General features: G+C 33.3%; 4 protein-coding genes across 4 annotated transcripts; 2 read left to right on the forward strand and 2 right to left on the reverse strand.

The window, feature by feature from the left end:
* The first annotated feature begins 3,801 nt into the window (after positions 1-3,801).
* Positions 3,802-4,903, forward strand: LOC111467609 (transcription repressor OFP13). Its single transcript, XM_023112576.1, has one exon. It carries the CDS (start codon positions 3,936-3,938, stop codon positions 4,746-4,748), a length of 813 nt encoding a protein of 270 aa, XP_022968344.1. The 5' UTR covers positions 3,802-3,935; the 3' UTR covers positions 4,749-4,903.
* Positions 4,904-7,512: 2,609 nt separating this feature from the next.
* LOC111467604 (exocyst complex component EXO70A1-like) lies at positions 7,513-13,964 on the reverse strand. Its single transcript, XM_023112571.1, has 12 exons — positions 13,599-13,964; positions 13,157-13,252; positions 11,503-11,708; positions 11,154-11,414; positions 10,673-10,811; positions 10,387-10,599; positions 10,025-10,230; positions 9,558-9,758; positions 9,381-9,480; positions 8,466-8,575; positions 8,224-8,370; positions 7,513-7,983 (listed from the first exon to the last, which is right to left on the reverse strand). Exons 1-12 carry the CDS (start codon positions 13,764-13,766, stop codon positions 7,866-7,868), a joined length of 1,965 nt encoding a protein of 654 aa, XP_022968339.1. The 5' UTR covers positions 13,767-13,964; the 3' UTR covers positions 7,513-7,865.
* A 1,545-nt stretch (positions 13,965-15,509) lies between these two features.
* Positions 15,510-18,730, forward strand: LOC111467610 (nudix hydrolase 26, chloroplastic). Its single transcript, XM_023112577.1, has 6 exons — positions 15,510-15,723; positions 15,804-15,854; positions 16,203-16,295; positions 17,574-17,668; positions 18,181-18,295; positions 18,407-18,730. The coding sequence occupies exons 1-6, from the start codon at positions 15,556-15,558 to the stop codon at positions 18,470-18,472; spliced, it is 588 nt and encodes a 195-aa protein (XP_022968345.1). The 5' UTR covers positions 15,510-15,555; the 3' UTR covers positions 18,473-18,730.
* Positions 18,731-19,844: 1,114 nt separating this feature from the next.
* On the reverse strand, positions 19,845-21,592 carry LOC111467605. The gene has a single exon (XM_023112572.1). The coding sequence runs from the start codon at positions 21,545-21,547 to the stop codon at positions 20,063-20,065; it is 1,485 nt and encodes a 494-aa protein (XP_022968340.1). The 5' UTR covers positions 21,548-21,592; the 3' UTR covers positions 19,845-20,062.
* Positions 21,593-21,959: the final 367 nt, after the last annotated feature.

The raw sequence follows: 21,959 nt of genomic DNA on the forward strand, positions 1-21,959 counted from the left end.
ATAATAGTATGATATTGTCCACTTTGAGCCTAAGCTCTCGTGACTTTACTTTTGGTTTCTCCAAAAATAATCATACTAATGAGAATGTACTTATAAACCCAAGATCATTTCCTTAATTAGCCCATGTAGAACTCCTTCCCACCAATCCTCAACATAAAGAATGAGTACATAAATGAATTGAGTGGCAAAAAAGACATCCCTCTATTCATACTCCGTAGACATTTCTAAATAGCCCGTCGAGTTATTTATTCATTTATTTACTACGACGGTAAAAATAAGAGAGTAGTTAATGTTGTAGGGGGAAAATTGAGCCTAAAAGAAAAAACAAAGAGAAATGAATAATTTAAAACAAAATGACAATAAATGCACATGAAGATTTTGAATAAGTAGAGAACATATCATATCAATCACAGCCATGGAAACGTTGAGTTTCACCAACATTGCTATGACATCTTTTTCTCTATCTGTTCCTCATCCTAAATTTGGCTCCACAATATATTTTTTTTTTTTTAATTAATCTCATTCTCCACCATCTTCTTTATTTAATACTAAAATAATTAATTTAATAAAATCAATAGCTTTTATATATATATATTTATTTATTGGTACAAATAAACAAGACATTGAAGGGACCCATCCACATGGGATATATAGATACAAAGTATATATACATATATATTTATTTTTTTAAGGCTAAAATAATAATAATAATAATAATAATATATTAACTTTATACTTCTCACACCCGAGAAATTTTAATAATATTCCTAAACTTTTAAAAATTATTTATTTATTCGGAAGAGAAATCGTTAATGTTATAATTTTTAAAAGTTTCATTAATATCTTAAATTTTTTTAAAAAATATAAAATATGAATGGAATCATCATTATCATTCAAAAATACTTCTTAACTTTTAAAATTAGCGTTAATATCCTTAATTTTGAAAAAAAATTAAAGTTTTTATTGTTAGTATATAAATGGAAACCATTTATTTTAATGGTTAATGAAGGTAGATAAACATTTTGGATATTATTTTTTTTATATAAAAATTAAGGGTTTTGAAAATTAATATATATATTTGAAATGGGTAAAGATTTTGTCTAATGTATTTTTTTTTTAAATGAAGTTAAAATATATAAATAAGGATTTTAAATTTTAATTTTTTTAAAAAGTATTAAAGGATATTCTCAAAATAAATAAAAAAAATTGTTTCTATCAAATCTACCATAAAATATTTTATCATCAGACTTTTTAAAATTTTAATCAAAATTTGGAAATATTTTTATTAATTTAAACCAACAAAGAGGAATGGTTTGTGCTTTCTCCATTTATGGAAGGTTTTTAAAAAAATCTTCCATAAATGTAGCTCAAATCATTAGGTATCCTGATTCCTTTTTATTATGAAAATATTTATAATTGTCAATGGAGTAGGTTAACTACCCACTCAAATAAAAAGAGTGAACTTACATGTTGTTGAGGTCAGTGGTTCGAATCTTCTATTACGGTGGGAACTTAAAAAATGGATATAAACATAACTCAATTCAATGTTCGTGGGTTAGGTTGAGTCGAGTTAGAAACATGTGGGAACTTAAAAAATGGATATAAACCTAACTCAATTCAATGTTCGTGGGTTGGGTTGGGTTGAGTCGAGTTAGAAACATGACTTAATGTTCATGGGTCGAGACAAACATTTTTGTAAACCTAACTCAATTGTTGCGTATTATAATTTTTTCAACTCAAACAATTTTTATTAAATAATTAATCCAACTCAAACAATAATTTATTTGATTTTTTTAAATAAAATTAAAAGGTTATTTTGGATAAAAATCTATTTATTTATTTTCAAAATTTTAATTAAGTTTTACTAACTCAAATTCAATAAATATATAATATATATCGAAAATTTATTTTTTAGTTAATTAAAATTTTAATTTTAAGATGGTTTGAAAAATAAATAACAAAAAAAATTAATTATGAAATTAAATAAAAAAAAGTAAATTAATAATTAAAAATATTTTTTTTTCAATAATACGAGTATATTATTGAATTTTTTTTTTTTTTTTTTTGACAAAATGAAAAATTTAATATNTTTATTAATTTATCCATAAAAATATGTATGTAAAATTGTATGTAAAATATATAGATAGATAGTAACCGATGACACATAAATTTGAAAAAATAATTTTTTTTTTTTTTTTTTTTTTTAAGGAAAAAGCCATAAAACTGGTCATAAATAATAAATGAGAAGCCTATCTTTGAAGCCCCCAACCACAGTCTCTCCTCATTTAATAATATTTAAATAAAAAATGTAAAATTTAATTCCACCATCCCTCGTTAAACAATTCACATGAACTTCCCCCTCCCTTGTGATCATATCCTACTTGTGTCCTTTTCTTTTTCATCCAATTTTCTCCAGTCTTTTCGTTCTATCTCGATCTTAAATCTTCACGAGCAAAAACGTGCTTCGATGACTATTTTTTAAATATTTTTCACCTTTTGTAGACCAGCTCAAGTTCATCACTAGTAAATATTGTCATTTTTAGACTTTTTCTTCCGAGCTTCCTCTCAAGGTTATAAAACGTGTCTGCTAGAGAGAGGTTCTACACCCTTATAAAAAATATTTCGTTCCCCTTTCAACCGACGTGGAATCTCACCATTCATCTTCCTTCGTAGCCCAGTGTCTTTCCTTTCAAGCTTTCTCTTTTAAAACGTGTATGTTAGAGAGAGGTTTCCACATCCTTGTAAAAAATGTTTCATTCCCCTTCCAGCCTATGTGGAATCTCACAATTCATCTCCTTTCGGGAACATCGTGTAAACAGATTAGATACTGACCCAAATTCTCTATAGAAAAGTTTTGAAATTTTGATTTGTAGAACCGTACCAAAACGATAAATTCGAAAATTTAAAGTGAGAATAGTAGGGTCGAAACTTTCTTGTTTGGGTATGAGTTTTCCCTTCCATTTAGGTCAAAACCTTATTGACATGCCTGTCTCTGAAGGCAATTGGTTGACAAATCACTATTTAAAATTTGTAATTTTTTAAATTCAAATTTTTATAAATTTAAACATTTTTAAAATATAGAGATTAAAATAATATTTTTTTGGTCAATTTGTTGTTACGATCTTTTAAATGATAATAACTTCGAGTTTAATCCAATTTATAAGGTTAATTAATAAATTTATTTTTTTATTCTATTATTATTTAATTATTTATAAAGCATTAGAACCACTGTATAACTATATTTTCATTTATTTTATTTAATACTAATGTAAAAGGTTCACAGAAAAAAGAAAAAAAAAAACTCATATTCAAAATTAAGAGTATTTTAAAAAAAATTAAATTAATAAAAATATAAACTTTCCCATTTATCTCAAAAATACTATTCCACATTAATAAAATAAATGTTAAAAAATATTTTAAAATATGAAAAAAAAAATATTAATATATATAAAATATTTTAAAATATCTGTCCATTAAAAAAAATTACATTTTAAATATCGTTCTAATATTGAAGGATATTAACGGAGACATTTTTAAAATAAAATATTAAGAATCTTAATTAATTTAATTAATGGTGATGTATTTTTTTTATTTCTTAAAAAAATTTAAGGAAATTTATTGGAATTATAATTTAATTTATTTGAAAAAAAATGAGAGAGTTGAGTAAAAGAACGGTTAAAGTTTCAGTAAGAGGAGAGAGGAGAGAGGAGAGAGGAGAGAGGAGAGAGAAAGGGAGAAAGAGAGAGGAGAGGGAGAGAGCTTTAAATGGTATAAACTTACAAATTAAATACACTCACAGAATCCCTCCCCAATCCCTTCTCCTTAAATTCCCAAAATCTCTCTCCAAAAAAATGCCTTCCCTTCATAAATCTCACCTCTCCTTCCATTTCCCAAATCCGCCATTGAAGCTCCTCTGAAAAACCTTCAAACCTCCAATGGCTGCTGACCACAACAAGAAGAAGAACCTCATGAAATTTCCTTCCATTTTCAAATCCAGAGCAGGCGATGCTTATTCCACCAAGCCATGGGACTGGCCTTCCTGCAAGCATCCCAAAACCGACTCATTCCGCGCTCAAAACAACAACGTTGTCTTCAAAACTGTAAACTCTATCTTCTTCGAAGATCGCGATTTCGATTCTTCACTCTTCACCAACTCCTCTGCAACGAACTCCACAGTCACCGATTCCGACGACCGCGACATTCTTGACGGCGATTCCCTCGAGACCGTCGTCCGCGGCGCTAGATCGGAACGGCTCTTCTTCGAACCGGAAGATACGAGTTCGATTCTGGAAAAATCGAAACCGATTGAATCGGAACCTCCGTTAGGTTTTAAAGAGAGCTCGATTGTGTCGATTGAATCGGCGAATCCGTATGAGGATTTCAGGAAATCGATGGGGGAAATGGTGGAGAGCCTTGGTGTTAGGGATTGGGATGGATTGGAGGAGCTTTTGGGATGGTACTTGAAGGCTAATTGGAAGAACAACCATGGCTTCATAATTGGGGCTTTTGTTGATTTACTGATCCATATTCTTCTTGCTTCATCTTCATCTTCATCTTCTTCTTCATCAACATCAACATCTACATCTACATCATCAACATCATGTTCTAATTCCGATTCAAATTATTACTCATGCACTGAACTTTCTTCTTATTCTTGTGCATCGTCTCTGCGATCGCTGGATCGATCGATTCAACAGGAGGCCGCTGAAGAAGAAGATGATGATGATAATATCAGAGAAATCGTGTAGCGAGTTCCCGATTTCTTCAACATTTTTCCTTTTTTTGGGAGTTTTAATATTTCCTTTTTCATTTTTGTATTGTATATATTGATATTGATATTTTAGTTGCTGATGATCATGTGATATGACCTTATTTTAGGCTAAATTGGGTTGAAATTTGAAAATTAAAATGTCAACCAATTTTCTTAATTTAATAAATATATTTCTAACTTTTCCCTCCAAAAATAGGAAAAAAAAAATCTAAATTTTCTCCACAAAAAATAATTTTTTTTTTCTCTCATTTATATATCCTTATTTCTAATGCATCTTTTAATCATAATTTCTCTTCCTCTATAATTTTTTTTTTTTTCCTTTTTAGCATTTTTTTCATTCTAAAGTTTATCCGTCTCACTAAAATAATTATTTTCATGTCTTTAAAATAACTTATTAAAAAATTAAAAATTAAAAATAGCTGTCAATGTTTTTTTTAAAAAAACCATTATCAAACACATATAATTTTTTAAATAAATTATCAAACACAACCTAAATAATAATGATGATCTAGTAAGTAATTATATCAGACGGTTTTTCCTTTCGGGCTTTCTCTCAAAACTTTAAAACGCATTACTCTCACACTCCACCCCCGAACTCTGTCCTCGTGCCGGGACTTTCCCTTTCGGGCTTTCTCTCAAACCTTTAAAACGCATTACTCTCACACTCCACCCCCGAACTCTGTCCTCGTGCCAGAACTTTCCATTTCGGGATTTCTCTCAAAACTTTAAAATGCATTACTCTCACACTCCACTCCCAAACTCTGTCTTCGTTGGCACTTGTTCCTTTCTCCAATCGATGTGGGACTCCCACCAAGTCCACCTCCCTTCGGATCCAGTGTCCTTACTGACACCGCCTCGTGTCTACCCTCTTTAGGGTACAGCCTCCTCGTTGGCACATGGTTCCTCGTTGGCACATGGTTCAGTGTCTGGCTCTGATACCATTTGTAACGGTCTAGATTCGCTGCTAGCAGATATTATCCTCTTTAAATTTTCTCTTTCGGGCTTCCCCTCAAGGCTTTAAAATGCGAGGGTGTTTCGTTCTCCTCCCCAACCAATATGAGACTCTCACCCTTAATGTTTAAGGATTCTATATAATATTAATTTTAAGTTCGTTTTTAAATAGATATGAAATTGAAAGTTTTAAACCTTTTTATTAACTATTTGATTTTTAAAAAATAAAACTTCTTTTTTCACCCTTTCACTACTAAATTTGAATTCTTATTTAAAATTGAAAAACAAAAATACTACAAAACTATATATTTTTTTAGGAGTTAGAAATTAATTTAGATTTGAAAATATATAACCTATGGGAAAATTAGTAAAATTAGATCACAATTAAATTGTATAAAATTTAGACAATAGTGAAAATTAATGAAAATTAGAGAAATAGTACTATCTTCATATTTAAAAAGTAAGTTATATTTTTTTAAAAAAAAAAATAAGTATTTAATATTTAAAAGATAAGTTAAAATACTTATTATTAGTGCTGTATTCATATTATCCACTATTTATACCTAAAATAACAAAATATAATAAATTCTAAAGTTAGCAAAAAAATATATATAAATAAATAAAAGGAAAAGAAAACATTTTTTTAGGTGTTTAACATGAAATTCCACTAAAATTTTATTATATAAGAAAATGACTAAAATACCCTCACACTTCACCTTCACTTCCATCGTAGTCATCATCACCTGAGCTCCAACCACTACTCCGACAAAACCATCGTCATTCACCTTCGAAAACCTCACCATCAACTCCTTCGACAACCAATGACATTGACCTCCCGCATCCACTTCAATGATCCTTACGGTGACAGAAATAGTTAATCGATCATAAAGTTTTAATTACGATTTTGAACTCATGTTAATATGGTGTAGAGCAAATATTTTTGAGAAAATGTAACAAAGCATATAAATATTTTAATTTAAAACGATTTAAAAAAAAAATCTTAAAAAGAATGCACTTTTTTAAAACATTTAAAGTAAAGTTGTAATCTAAACGACTCTAATTCTGAAATGGATTAATATTGTGAATCTGTAGCTTAATATATTAATCTTTATTATATTCACTCCACTCAAATTTGTCAAATTAAAAATAAATAAATAAATAAAAATATATAGATAAATGTTTATTTTTAACAAAAAAGATACGACAATAATATTATTACTTATGGATCCAAGATGCCTTAGCCCAATGGATTACTTATATTGGGCCTTTGATTTTTGCGGCCCGTTGGATCAGCCCAAGATGGGAATATAAACAAAAGTTAGAATTATGTTATAGAAAATCGGTCAATTGGGTTCAAATATTTATTTTTAATAAAAATAAAATGTTAATTTTTAAAACATTTATTTATTCATTTTTACCCTTTTTTAAGTCTCAATTTCAATATATATTTTAGAAAATTACCTTTTAAATAGTTAAAAATTATTTTAAAGAACTCTTGAAGGATAATATCTACTACCACTAGACTTCAACGATTACAAATAGTATCAAAGTCAAATATCGAGCAATGCGTCACTAAAAATGTAGAACCCTCAAAAGGGGCAAATTGTAAGATCTCACGTCAATTGGAGAGGGAAACAAAACATTTGTTATAATGTGTGAAAATCTCTTCCTTGCAAACGCGCTTTAAAATTATAAGACTAACGACGATACATAAAAGATTAAAGCAGACAATTGTTTTAAAACTATAAAGCTGATAACAATATGTAACGTACCAAAACGAACCATATCTAGGATTAAAGCAGACTTAATTGTTATAGTTAAGAGATTAATATTAATACATGAATGATATTCACCGTGGATACAAGAAAGAATGAAAGAAGAGAGAAACACTATATCACCTCACAGTACCTATATTTACAAGGTAGAGAAGAGGAAAATGCAAAGAATCAAAGAAACTATGCAAAGCCAAGATGCTGATAACAGTGTCATACTATGCAAGGATGCTAAAAACTTATCACCAGCTTCATGAAAGAAGGAACCTCAAAAGATTTGGACCTCCAACAACAGGGAGGCAGCTTGGAGCAATGATGGTAAGTCGCCACGCCGATCTTGATGCTAGAAAAGAGACTGTGAAACTGCATATCTACCGCTTAGGTTCGCTCATGTTCTTCCCCTCGAAAAATTCTCCGAGCATCCTCTCGAGATCCTCTGGTTGGTATCTAACATACTTTTGGGGATTCTTTCCACCATCAACTAGTGGCCTATGGAAAACAATGCAGATTTAAAGAAAATGTGAGAAACATTGCGCTATGAGAACTTGTCTGTGCAAGCTCACACGCATATTACGAAATCGATAGAATGACGTAGGACATCAACCTGCAATCAATGAACTCAGGACTAAAACTTCTATCTACGTTTGATACTCGATTTAAACTACGACTCATTTCAAATATGCTCGACGTGTTTCAATGACATCTATGGAAGAGATCAGGAATACACACCCGAAACGCTTTAGGAAGGATCTGTATGCAGGAAGTAAGACTTCAGCAACTGAAAGTCTTAGAGACTCCCGCAACTCGGTATCGGGAACTGCCCATTGAGATTGTCTTTGATGCAGTTCCTCAAATTGCATGTTGAAAGTCTTGAACCTGGTAATACAATAATACTCCAATACACTAAGTATTACAAAAAATGAGTCCATCGATGAACAGATATAGTTGTGTAAAGGTGTTGTGGCGGTAACCTGTCTTTAATAAGCGCCCTAGAAACTCCGCTACTGTTTCCCCCATCTATACCAGGTATGCTGCCACCTCCAGATGAAGTTAAGCCTTGAACAGAAAGACATTGCAGAATCTGCAATGCAGTTACTTATCTTCAGTATGAAATAGAACAACAGGGTACAAATAAACTAAGCTTTTATTGAAAATGCTCAGTTTTCTCTTATAACACTAACACAAGTCCTTACGTTCGATTTTCATCCCTAAACTTGTTAAGTTGTCAATTTTTGTTCAATAGAGTATCTTATGTTGAACCCGATGAGCTAGAGGAGAGCACGATGATAAGCCCTCTCGTGGGAGATGTTCAAGAGATAGAGACTCTTAGGATTAGGAGGTCTACTCGAGTCATCCTCAGATCCTACTATTTTACCAAATTGGACTCTAAACTTGCACGCTATCATCTATTCAATTTCTGGTGACTGACCCACTAATTTTAACATAGAAAGCAATCTAAGGAATGTTTTACTGCAATACAACATGGTATGTTTAGAGGTAAAAATTGATTTTTCACTTTTATTTAAGGAATGTTTTGCAGTGATTTTGAAATTGTTAAAGTCACTTTTGTTGTATTCAAAATCACTCCAAAACATGCTTCTAATTATTCAAAATCATTTTTTATGATACGAAAATCACATTTGGAAGTGTAAAATCGAACATTATGTTGACTTTGAATGCTTTAAGGCATGTTTCGGTGTAATTTTGGACATGATAAAAGTGATAACCATTTCAAATCACTTCCAAGCATGTACTTAAGAATGTTTAGTTCAGTCTTAAGTCGGTTTTGTTGATTTGTTTCTATAAGAAGTCTTTAGCTAGTAACTTTGAAATATCAACAAAAAGTATGTATTTCTTGTCAACTATATATAATCAAATCAGATCACCTTTGACCAAGCATTCCTTTTATACTGATTTGCATGTTGTTGTACAACCCTCCTATGTCGCTGAACCCAATCGTCCCCAAGCAAATCCTTGGCTTCAGATCTAAAGCGAAAATCATTGAATAAGTAACAAGTTTGCATATGTAAACAAGTTCTAAAAATAGCACCTAGAAAGCATACCTGCGAACAGATCTAACTATATAATGAATGTTGTTCATAAGGAACAAGTGAGTCAAAGCAGGATCTCTGTAATGCTTAGATTTTCCGTCCAAATTAGATTGAAGGGCCTGCATTATTTGCATTGTGACAGACGCCAATTCCGAGCTCGTTTGACCGCTACATGCAAATTCTTGGAAAAGCTGCTTCAAGGTTGCCTGATAGCTGAAATTTTTTCAACAGGAAATTTGTAGATCAAAAAATAAGATAGACTGAAACTGAAGAGATATCAAAGAGCAGGAAAATTAAGCTAAAATTTTGCTTTTGTTTTTTAAATTTGGCTAAGAATTCAAGTATTTCTTTAAAAAGATGAAAACTATTGTAAAGAAAATGTGAGAAAACAAGTATAATTCTCGATAACCAAAAGTAAACTATCAGATGGTTGCCAAACAGGACTAAAATATTCAGAAATCGTCATAAGAAGTACTCACTCAAAAAGAAATTTGACATAATTAATCACGTAGCTTGTTAGAGGATGAACTGTTCCATCCAACACTGCAGTTTTTGTGGCATCTTTTTCAACGGCTTCCTCAAAATCACCGAATGTATCCTTGGCTGTCTGTGCAAGTCGTTTGGTCAAACCCGATGCAGATTCCCTGATCTCATTGCACGCTTCACCCTTAAAAATTGTCTCAATCTGCACGAGATAGATTAAAATCAAAATTTACGGTTAAAATCAAAATTATCGTTCCAAGTGTTTGAAAAGGTTGGTTCTACCATTTTCATTCTCACAAAATTACTCCAACCTTAGATTGTGAGAAAACTAATCATTATGAACATACATTAGCCATACCTCTGAGTGCAGCTCTCGCATTATTTCGTACATATCCAAAAGTACAAACAACTTTTCTGGTGACCTCTTGCTTTTAGCAATTGCCTCCCCAAAACTGAAGAGCACAGACACACTACTACTTGTAACCTCAGCAAAGGATTGATCTCTAAGCGATTCGAAGCCTTCAAATATTTGATCGCACACTTGTCGTTCTCCAGCAAACAGTAGTTTAACCTGTGATTGATCATAACAATTATTTGGAAGCCACAGGAAAATCTCATCAAAGATAAAATATTCCGGGTCTTACTGCAATACGCATAAAATGAATCCAGTTCCCAATTTTGGCCTCTAAAACCTCCCATGCCATCTTCTGGACATCCTCTTTGCTAAGTTTTTCAACTCCCAATTTCCGTAGGCTTTCTTCCAAAACGACTGAACGGGTATCCCTGGCCAAAAGAAGATATTGGTATAAGCCTTTTCTATCTTGCATAAAATTTATTCTTGGAGATGGCTGATGAAGTCATTTTAGGGTAGATGTTTGAGCTGGGAATTTCTATTCCGAGATTTTGTTCCCAGATCTTGAAACTCTCATTTGTCTATTTAACCATACTGTAACTTAAAGAAGAAATGTCAATGTCATACCAATAGATAGTTTTACTTCGATTCTAACTGGGGTTTTTATCAGCTCCTCAAGGTATGGTATATGAATGAGGATACGGCCAAAGGCGCAGGAAAAATCAATTCATATTTACAGTAAGAATTTTTTATAGAAAAATAGAGGTTCATACCTATAGACTTTTAGAATTTGCTGCTGATGACCAGCTTGAACCATCTGCTGCGATAACTCGTGTAGCAGTGGTAGAACACGAGGAGGTATGAGAGTGGGAGGTGTGAAGACAGCAGTCTCCAAGCTATTATCATGATGTGCAGCATGGTGATTTGAGGAGGGATTCTTTCCATTTGAATCATCATGATGACCAGGAGAGTCTGAAGATGGTTGCAACGATTTTGGCAGGCAATCGAAAAGACGCTCAGGCTCCACAGGTTTGCTGAATTGCCCCCGACAAATATTAAAAACTTAAGCTCGAGTAATATGCATGTATGTAGAATTCTTCCAAAAAAAAAAAAAGTAGAAACCTGTATGAAGATAATAGCTGCCTAAACTCATCTTCAAGCTTTGAGATGGCTTTTGCAAGCAGATTATTTGCATGATTCAGCACTACCTCACTACTCTTAAAACCTTTCTGGCTGCTAAAGAATTTAATAATGTTTCTTAACTGACCGATTGACCCGAGATAACTCTCCAAATCCTCATGAGGCCCTTTGAGAATTTTCATTTCTGCCTGCACACCATAACAATAGTTAGATGAGCAAAATGCTAAACTGGTCATAGCAATTATGCCAATCACAGGACCCTTATTCCTATTGATCTTAAAATTGAAGACAATCTTAAAACCATACACGATATGATTGAGATTAATAAAAGGCTACTCTCAACCTGAGTAGAAAAGACTGTACCATCAGGAAATTAAAGATGAGAAAGATGAACCTACTCTCTCCCCAAAAGAGAATCCCCAATCAAACCCATATATATTCATGACAAACCAACTTGCTAAGGGCATCCACAACAACTAGAAAATGAGATAAAAGAATCAGCATGCTTATCCCCTAGTGGCAAACATCCTACCCAGGCTTACAATTAACCAAACCTGAGATAAGGGAATTTCTATAACAGTCCAAGCCAACCGCTAGCAAATATTGTTCGCTTTGGCCTGTTACGTATCACTGTCAGCCTCACGGTTTTAAAATATGTCTGCTAGGGAGAGGTTTCCACACCCTTACAAGGAATGCTTCGTTCTCCTCTCCAATCAATGTGGGATCTCACAATCCACCCCCATTGGGGCCCAGCGTCCTTGCTGGTACACCACCCGATGTCTGATTTTGATACCATTTGTAATAGTTCATCTCACCGCTAGCAAATATTGCCTGCTTTGACCTGTTACGTATCGCCGTCAGCCTCACAATTTTAAAACGTGTCACACCCTTATAAGAAATGCTTCGTTCCCCTCTCCAACCGATGTGAGATCTCACGTAATCCCTAAGCCCTTCCTATAGTAACTTTGTTAAGAAAGCTCCAATGATAGATTTTCTCAAAATCAGTAGTCCACTCATTGGTAATATGATCCTCATTCATAACAAACTTTATATAAACACTTTATATTTCAAATAAAATTAACTTTTTTTTTTTTTTTTTTTTTTTTTTTTTTTTTTTTTTTTTTTTTTTTTTTTTGATATCCTGGCATCAGAGAGTTCCAAAAGAAAAAACAAAGAGTTTGGAATGGAAGAAAATTTTTCATCACCAACACTGTTACTCTTTTGCAAGTTTCTTGGGTGAGATTCAAGCGTTCCCATGCATCTAGATTAAATGCTCTTACAAAATTTCCCAAGTGCAATGAGAACCAAATAAAAATACACACAACTGCCATCATAATTTATGGTGACCCTGAATTGCAAGATATAGAAAAAATTTGGGTTTGATAAAAGGCAAAATAAGCAGCTTAGAACTTTTCTAAAATGACTTTGGACAGTAGTTTCCTAGGCTTGAAGTTCACTTAAAGTTGGCACCATCAACATCTCCCTCACCCACCCGACCAATCATAATTAGCACATTTGTTGTCAGTTTCAGGTGGCTGTTGGCTTTGAATTGGAGATTTTAAAGCTCGTACGCAACTAAGTCGATGCATAAAAAACTTAGTGAACTAATAAACTCTTAAGTATCAAGAAGACCAACCTGGCGAGAGAGATCAAACTGTGCTAAAATGACCTCCGCAGCCTTCAAAGTCTTATCAATGTTCTCGTGAGCTTTACGAATAGAATTGGTTCTGATCTGCAAAAGTTACAAAAGTCTAAGCAGTAAGAATGAAGGATTAGAACCACAGCACCACAAAATAAACATGGGAATAGACGAACCGAAGATCGGGCAGACAGATTAAACAACCAAAATAGCAAAAAAAAAAAGGCAAAATCCGGATCTGAAATTCGATTCTCGCGAAAACCAGAACAGAAACCAAAATGCCAAACCAAAGCTAACGATTCTCGCATAGTAAAAAGGCAGTCAACCGATCGATTGGTCGGATCAACCAAGACACTCGAAAAATTTCTCGACAAGAGAACTTTTCGCTGCTCTTTTCTCTAGGGAATCAAACAGATAGTAAACCGATTGGAAAGCAGACCTGAGTAGGGCGCATGGCGGTTTCGAGAGCAGAAAGACGGTGGTCAAAGGAGCCGAGAATCGAGACGACGTTATCGGTAATAGTTTGGCTCTTTTGCAGAGATTCTCTCATCTTCGCCGCTCTTTCTCGCAGAAAATCATCGCCCAGAGTTGCAGGCACCCCCATCATCGACCTCGCTTCGTCTTCCTCAACTCCCCTGATTCTCCAAGATCAGCAAGAACAGGAGGGATCGAATTTGAAAGCCTTGAAAATGGAAGAAAGCTTAGGAAATTGACATTGTGATTGTGGGCTGCTTTGACAGCTTGTATTGTTTCTTCAACCAAACCATGAACAATTGCTTCTCACAGACAAGTCTTCCGAGACGTGCCTTTGACCCTTTTCCATTGATTTTCTTCCTTTTTTTTTTCAATATTTTTATTTATTATTATTACTTTATTATTTTCCGTTTTCTTTCAACCTTTCCTATTCCTGCAAAAATTTTGACATTTAAAAAAAAAAATTCAAGATAAATATTTATTTTTATACATGAAAATAAACGCCAAATTCCACGACTAATAATCACGACTATTTTTGGGCATAAGGTATCTCACGATCCACCCTTTTAGGAGCCTAGCGTACTCACTAGCATAACCCCGTGTCTGACTTTGATACCATTTTTAATGGTCCGAGATCACATCTACCCTCATTGGGGCCCAACGTATTTCACAATCCACCCTCCTCGAGGGAAGGATCCAACATATCTCACAATTCACCTACCTCGGGGTCCAACATATCTCACAATCCACCTCCTCAAAGGCCTAGTATTCTCTTGGCACAACGCCCTATTTCTAGCTCTAATACCATTTGTAATAGTCCAATGTCACCATCTACCCCTTAGAGCCTAATGTATCTCATAATCCACCCGTTGGGGTTCAATGTTCTCACGAACACGCCATAAAGTAATAACCACCGATATATTCTGCTCGTAAATTAACCATTTTTCTAATTTGACAACGTGCTAGATTATTTGTAATTAATTAAATTTTAAATTAAAGAAAGTAATAACCACTTATATATATAACCAAAAATTAAATTAATTAATTATTGGTCAATAAAAAAAAAAACTAAGTGTTGGTAGTTATGATTCAAGTGTTTGTTGAAAGTTCAATTATTGTATTTGCTTTTTAATAAAACGCTGTCGTTTTGTCTTTTTATGACAAGACTATATATACCTTAGTTTATACTCTCAATCAATCATTAGCTCTTTGTTTGATTAATTAACACTTAAAATCAAAGTTATTACGTTTCTGTCCCTCGTCTAGATTTTAATCAACGACCATAAAAAGATCGAATTATCAAATTAATATTTTATCTATTAGCTTGTGCTTAATTTTATACTCTAACAGTGTGTGGCACGGTGAGCGAATTGGTCCGACACCGTAGTGAGGTTCACGATTTAACACCTCAATTGTGTTAACATAACGATAGAACAACATTGTACTTTAGCCACTAATTTGCATAATTTTATGTGTCGTACGGTATTATACCGTCGATCAATGCTACTGCTCATAGTACTGAGAACCAATAAAATTAAATAATTTATCGTTCACTTCATCGCGTAAGTTCAAATGCTCATTCATGCGATTTAAAAACGTGATAGAGGAATAAGATAGGAAAAAAGACGATAAGCATTTGAAACGTTTTTTTTATAATTTTTTTTTTCTAAATTATATAAAAATATTATTAAAAGGTAAAAAAAAATATATTAATGAAATTTAACGTTTTACGTCTAAAATTTAACGGTATAGATATATTTTTTAACGTTTTTGAAAGGTTAAAAAGGTATTTTCAAAAACATTTTAAACTTTTTTTACTGTAATTTACTTTTTTGTTTACACGAGGGTAAAAAGGGAATTTAAATCTGAGGAATAAATGAAGCGCGGAGCGTCGATTGAACGCCAATTGGGGAGGGAAAGGGATGGCCATAAGCCGATGTGTCGTCTTTAATCATTCACTTCTTCACTATCATCGTCGTCCTCCTCCACTTTTCTCAACTGCTCTGCGTTCGACCTCGTCATCCATGGAAGCTCCTCCCGAAGGTTACCGCAGAAACGTTGGCATTTGCCTCGTCAATTCTTCTAAGAAGGTCATTCTCGAAATCTCTCTATTTCTCTACATTTTTACGAGTATTCATCCGTGACGTGGATCTGAATTCGGTATGTACAGATTTTTGCTGCCTCAAGGTTGGATATACCAGATGCTTGGCAAATGCCACAGGTAATAAGATGATTTGTCTGCTTCTAGGTTATGATTATTGTTGATTGTTTTGTTTTTTTTCTTTTTTGTACGGAAGTTCAAAGTTAAAGCAGCATATTTCTGAGCTTTGAATGATGAATTAGTACTTTATTTTTCTGTTACATTGCCCGTTTTAGGGCTACGTTTGTCCAATTATCGCGTATGGATTTTATGAAGAGTATATTCGATAAGATGTTTTCATTAAGTCTGAAATTTTGGCTTTGAAGCATAATTAAGCAGCACGGAAATGAAACGGTATCATCTACTGTGGTCTTGAGCGTTTTGTATGTTTTATTCATCATGAGTTTTTCGCTCTGTCTTGCTCATTAGGGTGGCGTGGATGAGGGTGAAGATCCAAGAAGTGCAGCCATCAGAGAACTTAGAGAAGAAACAGGAGTTAGATCCGCAGAGATTATTGCTGAAGTACTATTTCATTTATGAACTTGTTCTTACATTTTTCATGAACCTAGTTCTTCTAATTGATAAAATGAAGGAAGATTATTTTTGGAGAAAGATCTTGGCTGTTCAAATGAAATTAGATATCAACAGCATCCAGTTTCTAAAATATTGCGCTTGTTTCTGTTTTCACAAACGGGTAAACTTGATGCTTTTCTCGTTATCCACTCTACCATCAAATTTATAATAAATAGAATTGGTTTATCATAATTGAATCACATTTTACATTTTTTTTTTCTTTATGACAAACTATTTGTGCTAAGACTTATCAACTAATGAGAGGGTCACTAGACAATCGTTTTGCTTTATAACATTCAATACCACTTGAAAGAATAACTCGTTGAATATTGAAATATCATTGTTTTCTCTTTTTTTGAGTACAACCAATGTAGAGGTATGAGTATCTAAACCTCCAACCTCAAGGGAAAGAGGGCATGTCAATTATTGTCGAGGTATGCTCATTTTGATTATTGAAATACCATTGATAGCCATCCTATGAGATCGTACATCGATCGGAGAGGAGAATGAAACATTCTTTATTAGAGTGTGGAAACTTCTCGCAGACGCATTTTAAACCCTTAAGAGGAAGCCCATAAGGGAAACCCCAAAGAGAATAATATCTGCTAATAGTAGGCTTGACCATTACAAATGGTATCAGAGGCAATGTGTCAGTGAGGATGCTGGACCCTGAAGGGGGTGGATTGTGAGATCCCACATCGGTTGGAGAGGGGAACGAAACAATCTTTATAAGGGTGTGGAGATCTCTCGCATATGTGTTTTAAAGCCTTGAGGGAAAGTCTAAAGAAGACAGTATCTGCTAGCAGCGGGCTTGAGCCGTTGTGACTTGAATCTAGATTTTAGAAGGATATAAGTTTAACCCATGGTGGTCTTTTTCTTTATGATTACTTTGCCAACTGAGTGAACCCATTGTGGTCTTTTTCTTTAATCTCTGGAGATGGAGAAAGAATATTCTGAACTTTACTAGTTATCTCCTCAGCTCAATGACTTGGTTGTTTAATATTTGTCCATCAATGTGGCTTGTTTCTTCAATGACCCTGTAGTATGATTGTTGAACGATAGATCCTTCTGTATTAGTAGTTTTAACGTGCATACTATGTGGATTACTGAAGTTGTAAATTCGCCTGATATTTTTCTTCATTTGGGAGTTTTTCCTGAATAAAAGCTTATGTTTACCTTAATTGAGTACAATAGTGAAATGTGTTGAACATTGGTTTCTTAAAGTAGGTACCTTATTGGCTGACTTATGACTTCCCACCTCATGTCCGGGAAAAACTTCGACATCAGTGGGGTTCTGACTGGAAGGGTCAAGCGCAGAAGTGGTGAGTTCAACTTTCTATTCATATAGTTCTTGTTCCTTTCATATTCTTCAGAGCCAAATCCACACTCCACATACACTGTTTTATCTGGTTTATCTGGTTACCAATAACTCAATGCCGATCCTACTAAAAAAAAAAGAATCAATCTTGCCAAAACCCTGTTCCTTCTAATAACGGTTGAGCTATATTCATGTTAATCTACACCATGTAGAATCAATGTCTTAACTGTTGAGTTATGTTCATGTTGGCGTACACAGTATAGAATCAATGTCTTAACTGTTGAGCTATGTTCATGTTGGCATTAAAGATACATATATTAGAAAACAAGATCCACCGCAGTGAATGGATAATAGTATTTCTACTAAGATGTTCCCGGTGTCTCTGCTAGACACCTTTTGTCTATCATATTCTTCTCATCCTGCCAAGGCCCTTTCCATTTGCCTCATCAATTAGATTTCAATGATATTATGCATATCTGCTACTCTCAGCATGTTCAAATGTTTGTAAAATTTTAGGTTTCTGCTGAAGTTGACTGGAAGTGACGAAGAGATCAATCTTTTAGGTGATGGGACTGAGAAACCCGAGTTCGGCGAATGGTCATGGATGTCACCTGAACAAGTAGTCGAACGTGTGAGTAGACATGCCATTAACATATCATTAACCAAAAGAAGCTGAGAAAAAAAACAATAATCTGAATAACTAGTTGGATAATTCAACTTACATTCGAACTCTATCATGCAGGCTGTAGATTTCAAGAAACCTGTTTACAAAGACGTTCTAACGGTATTCAAACCCCATCTCGAGTAATTTTATTCTCTACTACAAATATTTATACTTGTCCCTTTCGATTTGTTGGTTTAATTCTTTAGTTGAATGAACTAAAGTTAAATAAAAACATGTCACAACCCAGCTGGATTGGGGAAGTAGTCTTCCTTCTTGAATGGTTATAGGGTTGTGTTCTTGGAATGAGATTGTTGCAAATAAGTTCATGTAGAATGCTCTCATATATTTGAGAATAATTCATGTTTTCCTCAGTGGGAACAAGATTTTATGCAGTTTTGAAGATGGATATTTCTCTACTGTTATTTAAATCACAATTACAGACATTATTAATTGTACTGATTAGCATTTGATTTGTTAATAATCAATTGTAACGAAAATCAAACTTTGTTGATGTTAGAAACCACAGACCTCCTCAATGGTATGATTTTGTCTTACTTTTAGCCTAAGCTCTCGCGGACTTGCTTTTGATTTTCTCTAATTGTCTCATACCAATAGGGATGTAATCATTATTTATAAATTCATGGTAACGTGGGACTCCTCTCAACAATTTACAATAATGCTCCCGTCAAACAAAGTACACTATAGAGTCTTCAAACAACCTCTCCTTCCTCATGACTCGACTCCTTTGAAAACCTACCTCGTATTCTCTTATTTCTGTCAAATTTCGGTTTGACATTTTTTAAGATTCATAAATTAATTAAACACCAAATTGAAAGTCTAAAATCTCATTGGACACCATTCAAAATGATGTCTAATAAATGAAAAACTTTTAATATGGCAAAAATATAGGATTAGATGCTTTTTAAATTTGATGAACTAATTTTTTTAATTTGATGATCGAGAAGATTTGAAGGTAACTTAGTAAGTCTTCGACATGTCACTAATAATTATCATAGCAACTTAGTAAGCCTTCAACACGTCACTAATAATTATCATAGTAACTTAGTAAGCCATCGACACGTCACTAATAATTATCATAGTTCAATATAACATAAACGCTAATTATCATCTGAAAAGGTCGATAGTTTAATTATTATTCACGAAGTTCGAAAAAGAATCATAGTAAATATATTCATGAAAACCCAACAAATGGATATCAAATTAACAAAGCTAATTAATTTTATTTGTTGCATAATAAATCAGATCTAAACTACGAAGGCAACCCATTTTTATTTCGGCAAATAAATTTAATGTAAATAAATAATTGTATAGTTTTTTATTATTAAAAAAAAAAAAAAAAAAAAAAAAAAAAAAAAAAAAAAAAAAAAAAAAAAAAAAAACTAGAACTATTTTCAATTTAGTTTAAATATTACTATAATAGAAATATCAATTCAATCTCTATTTATCGAGTTAAAAAAATTATTGCAACTCTAACAAATATCATAAAATAAAATTATAATTTGAATATTTGTATTAAAATTTTATTGATCATCAGCATTGTTCCACACATTTAACAAATGCTTTATTGATGGAAATCCATTCAACTGAGGCATATCAATCTGCTACTACTTATATTCACTGCTACACAAATCTACAACTATGCATAACTTGATAAAATCAAATCAAACACAAACAAAACCAATGAAATCTTGGTTATAAACATCTGATCTGTCATCACACCTCCTGAAAAATCCTTTGTATATGACTATGAACAATCTCGGCCACGACGTCGGGCGAGAATCGCCTGACCATGTCCTCCCTCGCCCTCCGCCCTTTCGCCTTAGCTTCATCGACATTGGTCATTACTTCCCTCATTAAAACTCGAAGCTTACTAATGGAGGGTTCAGCCCACAGATGCCCTTTGAATGGCCCTTCCTTCACTTCACTCATTTTCTCAACTGCCAATGGATAGCTATTCTCATCTGTCAAAAACTCTGTTTGCCCCGACCAGTTGGTGGCGATCACGGGCAACGACATCGACATCGCTTCGACGAGCGGCCTCCCCCACCCCTCTCCTCGGGACGGCAGAACAAATGCATCTGCAGCCTTGTAAACTTTAGGCAAATCAGTTTGAGCTATATGAGTATCAACCACATACACAGGAGCCCAACCAGAAGGTGGCTTTTGAATGCCTGAGTTTTCTACAAAATCCAAAATCTTGTTCCCAAAATCACTATCAGTATGGTAAGGATTTGTCAATAAAAACAACCCAACTCCATCATTCTTGGAGAATTCTTTCAAATATGCTTCCAATAACAGATCCCAACCTTTTCTAAATTCCCATTTAAAGATACTCAAGAACACAAATCCCTTCTCTAAGCTTACTTCTGCCATGTTTTTGTCTCCTAGAACAAGAGTTCCTACAGATTCAAGACTAAATGGACTATAATTCAATGGATCAAAGAAATTAACATCAATGGGTTGAACAATTTTCACAACTTTAGAAGGATCAACCCCACTTTTCACAAATGTAGAGACATGAAATTCAGAAGGAACCCAAACAAAATCCATTTCATTACAACGATTAACATGTTCTTGACTTACCCTATCAGTTTCAAACATTGTTCTGCCAATCACTGACTTGAAATTTTGGTAAACACCTGGTGGGCAAGGAAAAGTTTCAAACAAAGGAGGATTCCAAGCACCAGGTTCACTATGACAAACCACAATAGTTTCATTGATTCTACATTTTGTTCTATGAAGTTCAATGGCCAAATTCTTCACAGAATCCGGTAAGCCCTCCCAAAAATCAACGGATTCTAGATCGCCATGTTGCTCAATGGCCAAACGAAAATTAGGGTTTCTTACATGATCGTGAAGGGCTAAAATGTAGGACCAAGCTTCTGAACTGTACCCGCCGCCGGAAAGAAATGGAGCCATCCAAAGAACACATTGAGAGGACGTCGAAAATGGATTAGAAACAGAGGTTTGCTTGGGATTTCGAGATGCGTTGAGACGATCGATGAGCTTTTGAAAGAGGGTTTTAAGAGATTGAGATTTGAAATGATCTGTTTTGGTGAAAGTGAAGAGGGAAATTGATAGGAGGAGGATGAGAATGGATGAACAGTAGAAGAAGATCACAGAAGAAGGTCGGGATTTGAGAGACTGAGAACGTTTGGGATCGGGAAGTGGTCGATCTGTGTGGTGAAGATCATCCATGGCGGTGGATTTGGGGAATCATCCGAGAATTTTAGAAGTTTGGAATTTAAATCTCACTTTTTTTCCTTTTAATTTACACTTTCAAACACAATTTTTATATCATACCGTAATTTTAAATAATTAAAAATATATTTGAGAGCGATTTTAAATATAAAGTTAATAATAATAATAGTTATAAAAAGTTAAAAAATAAAAATAAAGAATATGTATTTGTGATGTGTGTATATATATATATAGTTTTAGCTATTAATTAAATTAGTGTGGGTTAATTTATTAACATATTTTGTATCATTATTGTTTTACAATATGATATATCATGTTTTACATATTTGAATAAAAATAAAAATAAAATGAATTTATAATCTGAAATACTGTTTTTTTTTCTTTTTTTTCTTTTTTTTAAATAATTATG

Source organism: Cucurbita maxima, unplaced genomic scaffold (genome assembly GCF_002738345.1).
Source record: "Cucurbita maxima cultivar Rimu unplaced genomic scaffold, Cmax_1.0 Cma_Scf00034, whole genome shotgun sequence".
In the NCBI taxonomy this organism is placed as follows: domain Eukaryota; kingdom Viridiplantae; phylum Streptophyta; class Magnoliopsida; order Cucurbitales; family Cucurbitaceae; genus Cucurbita; species Cucurbita maxima.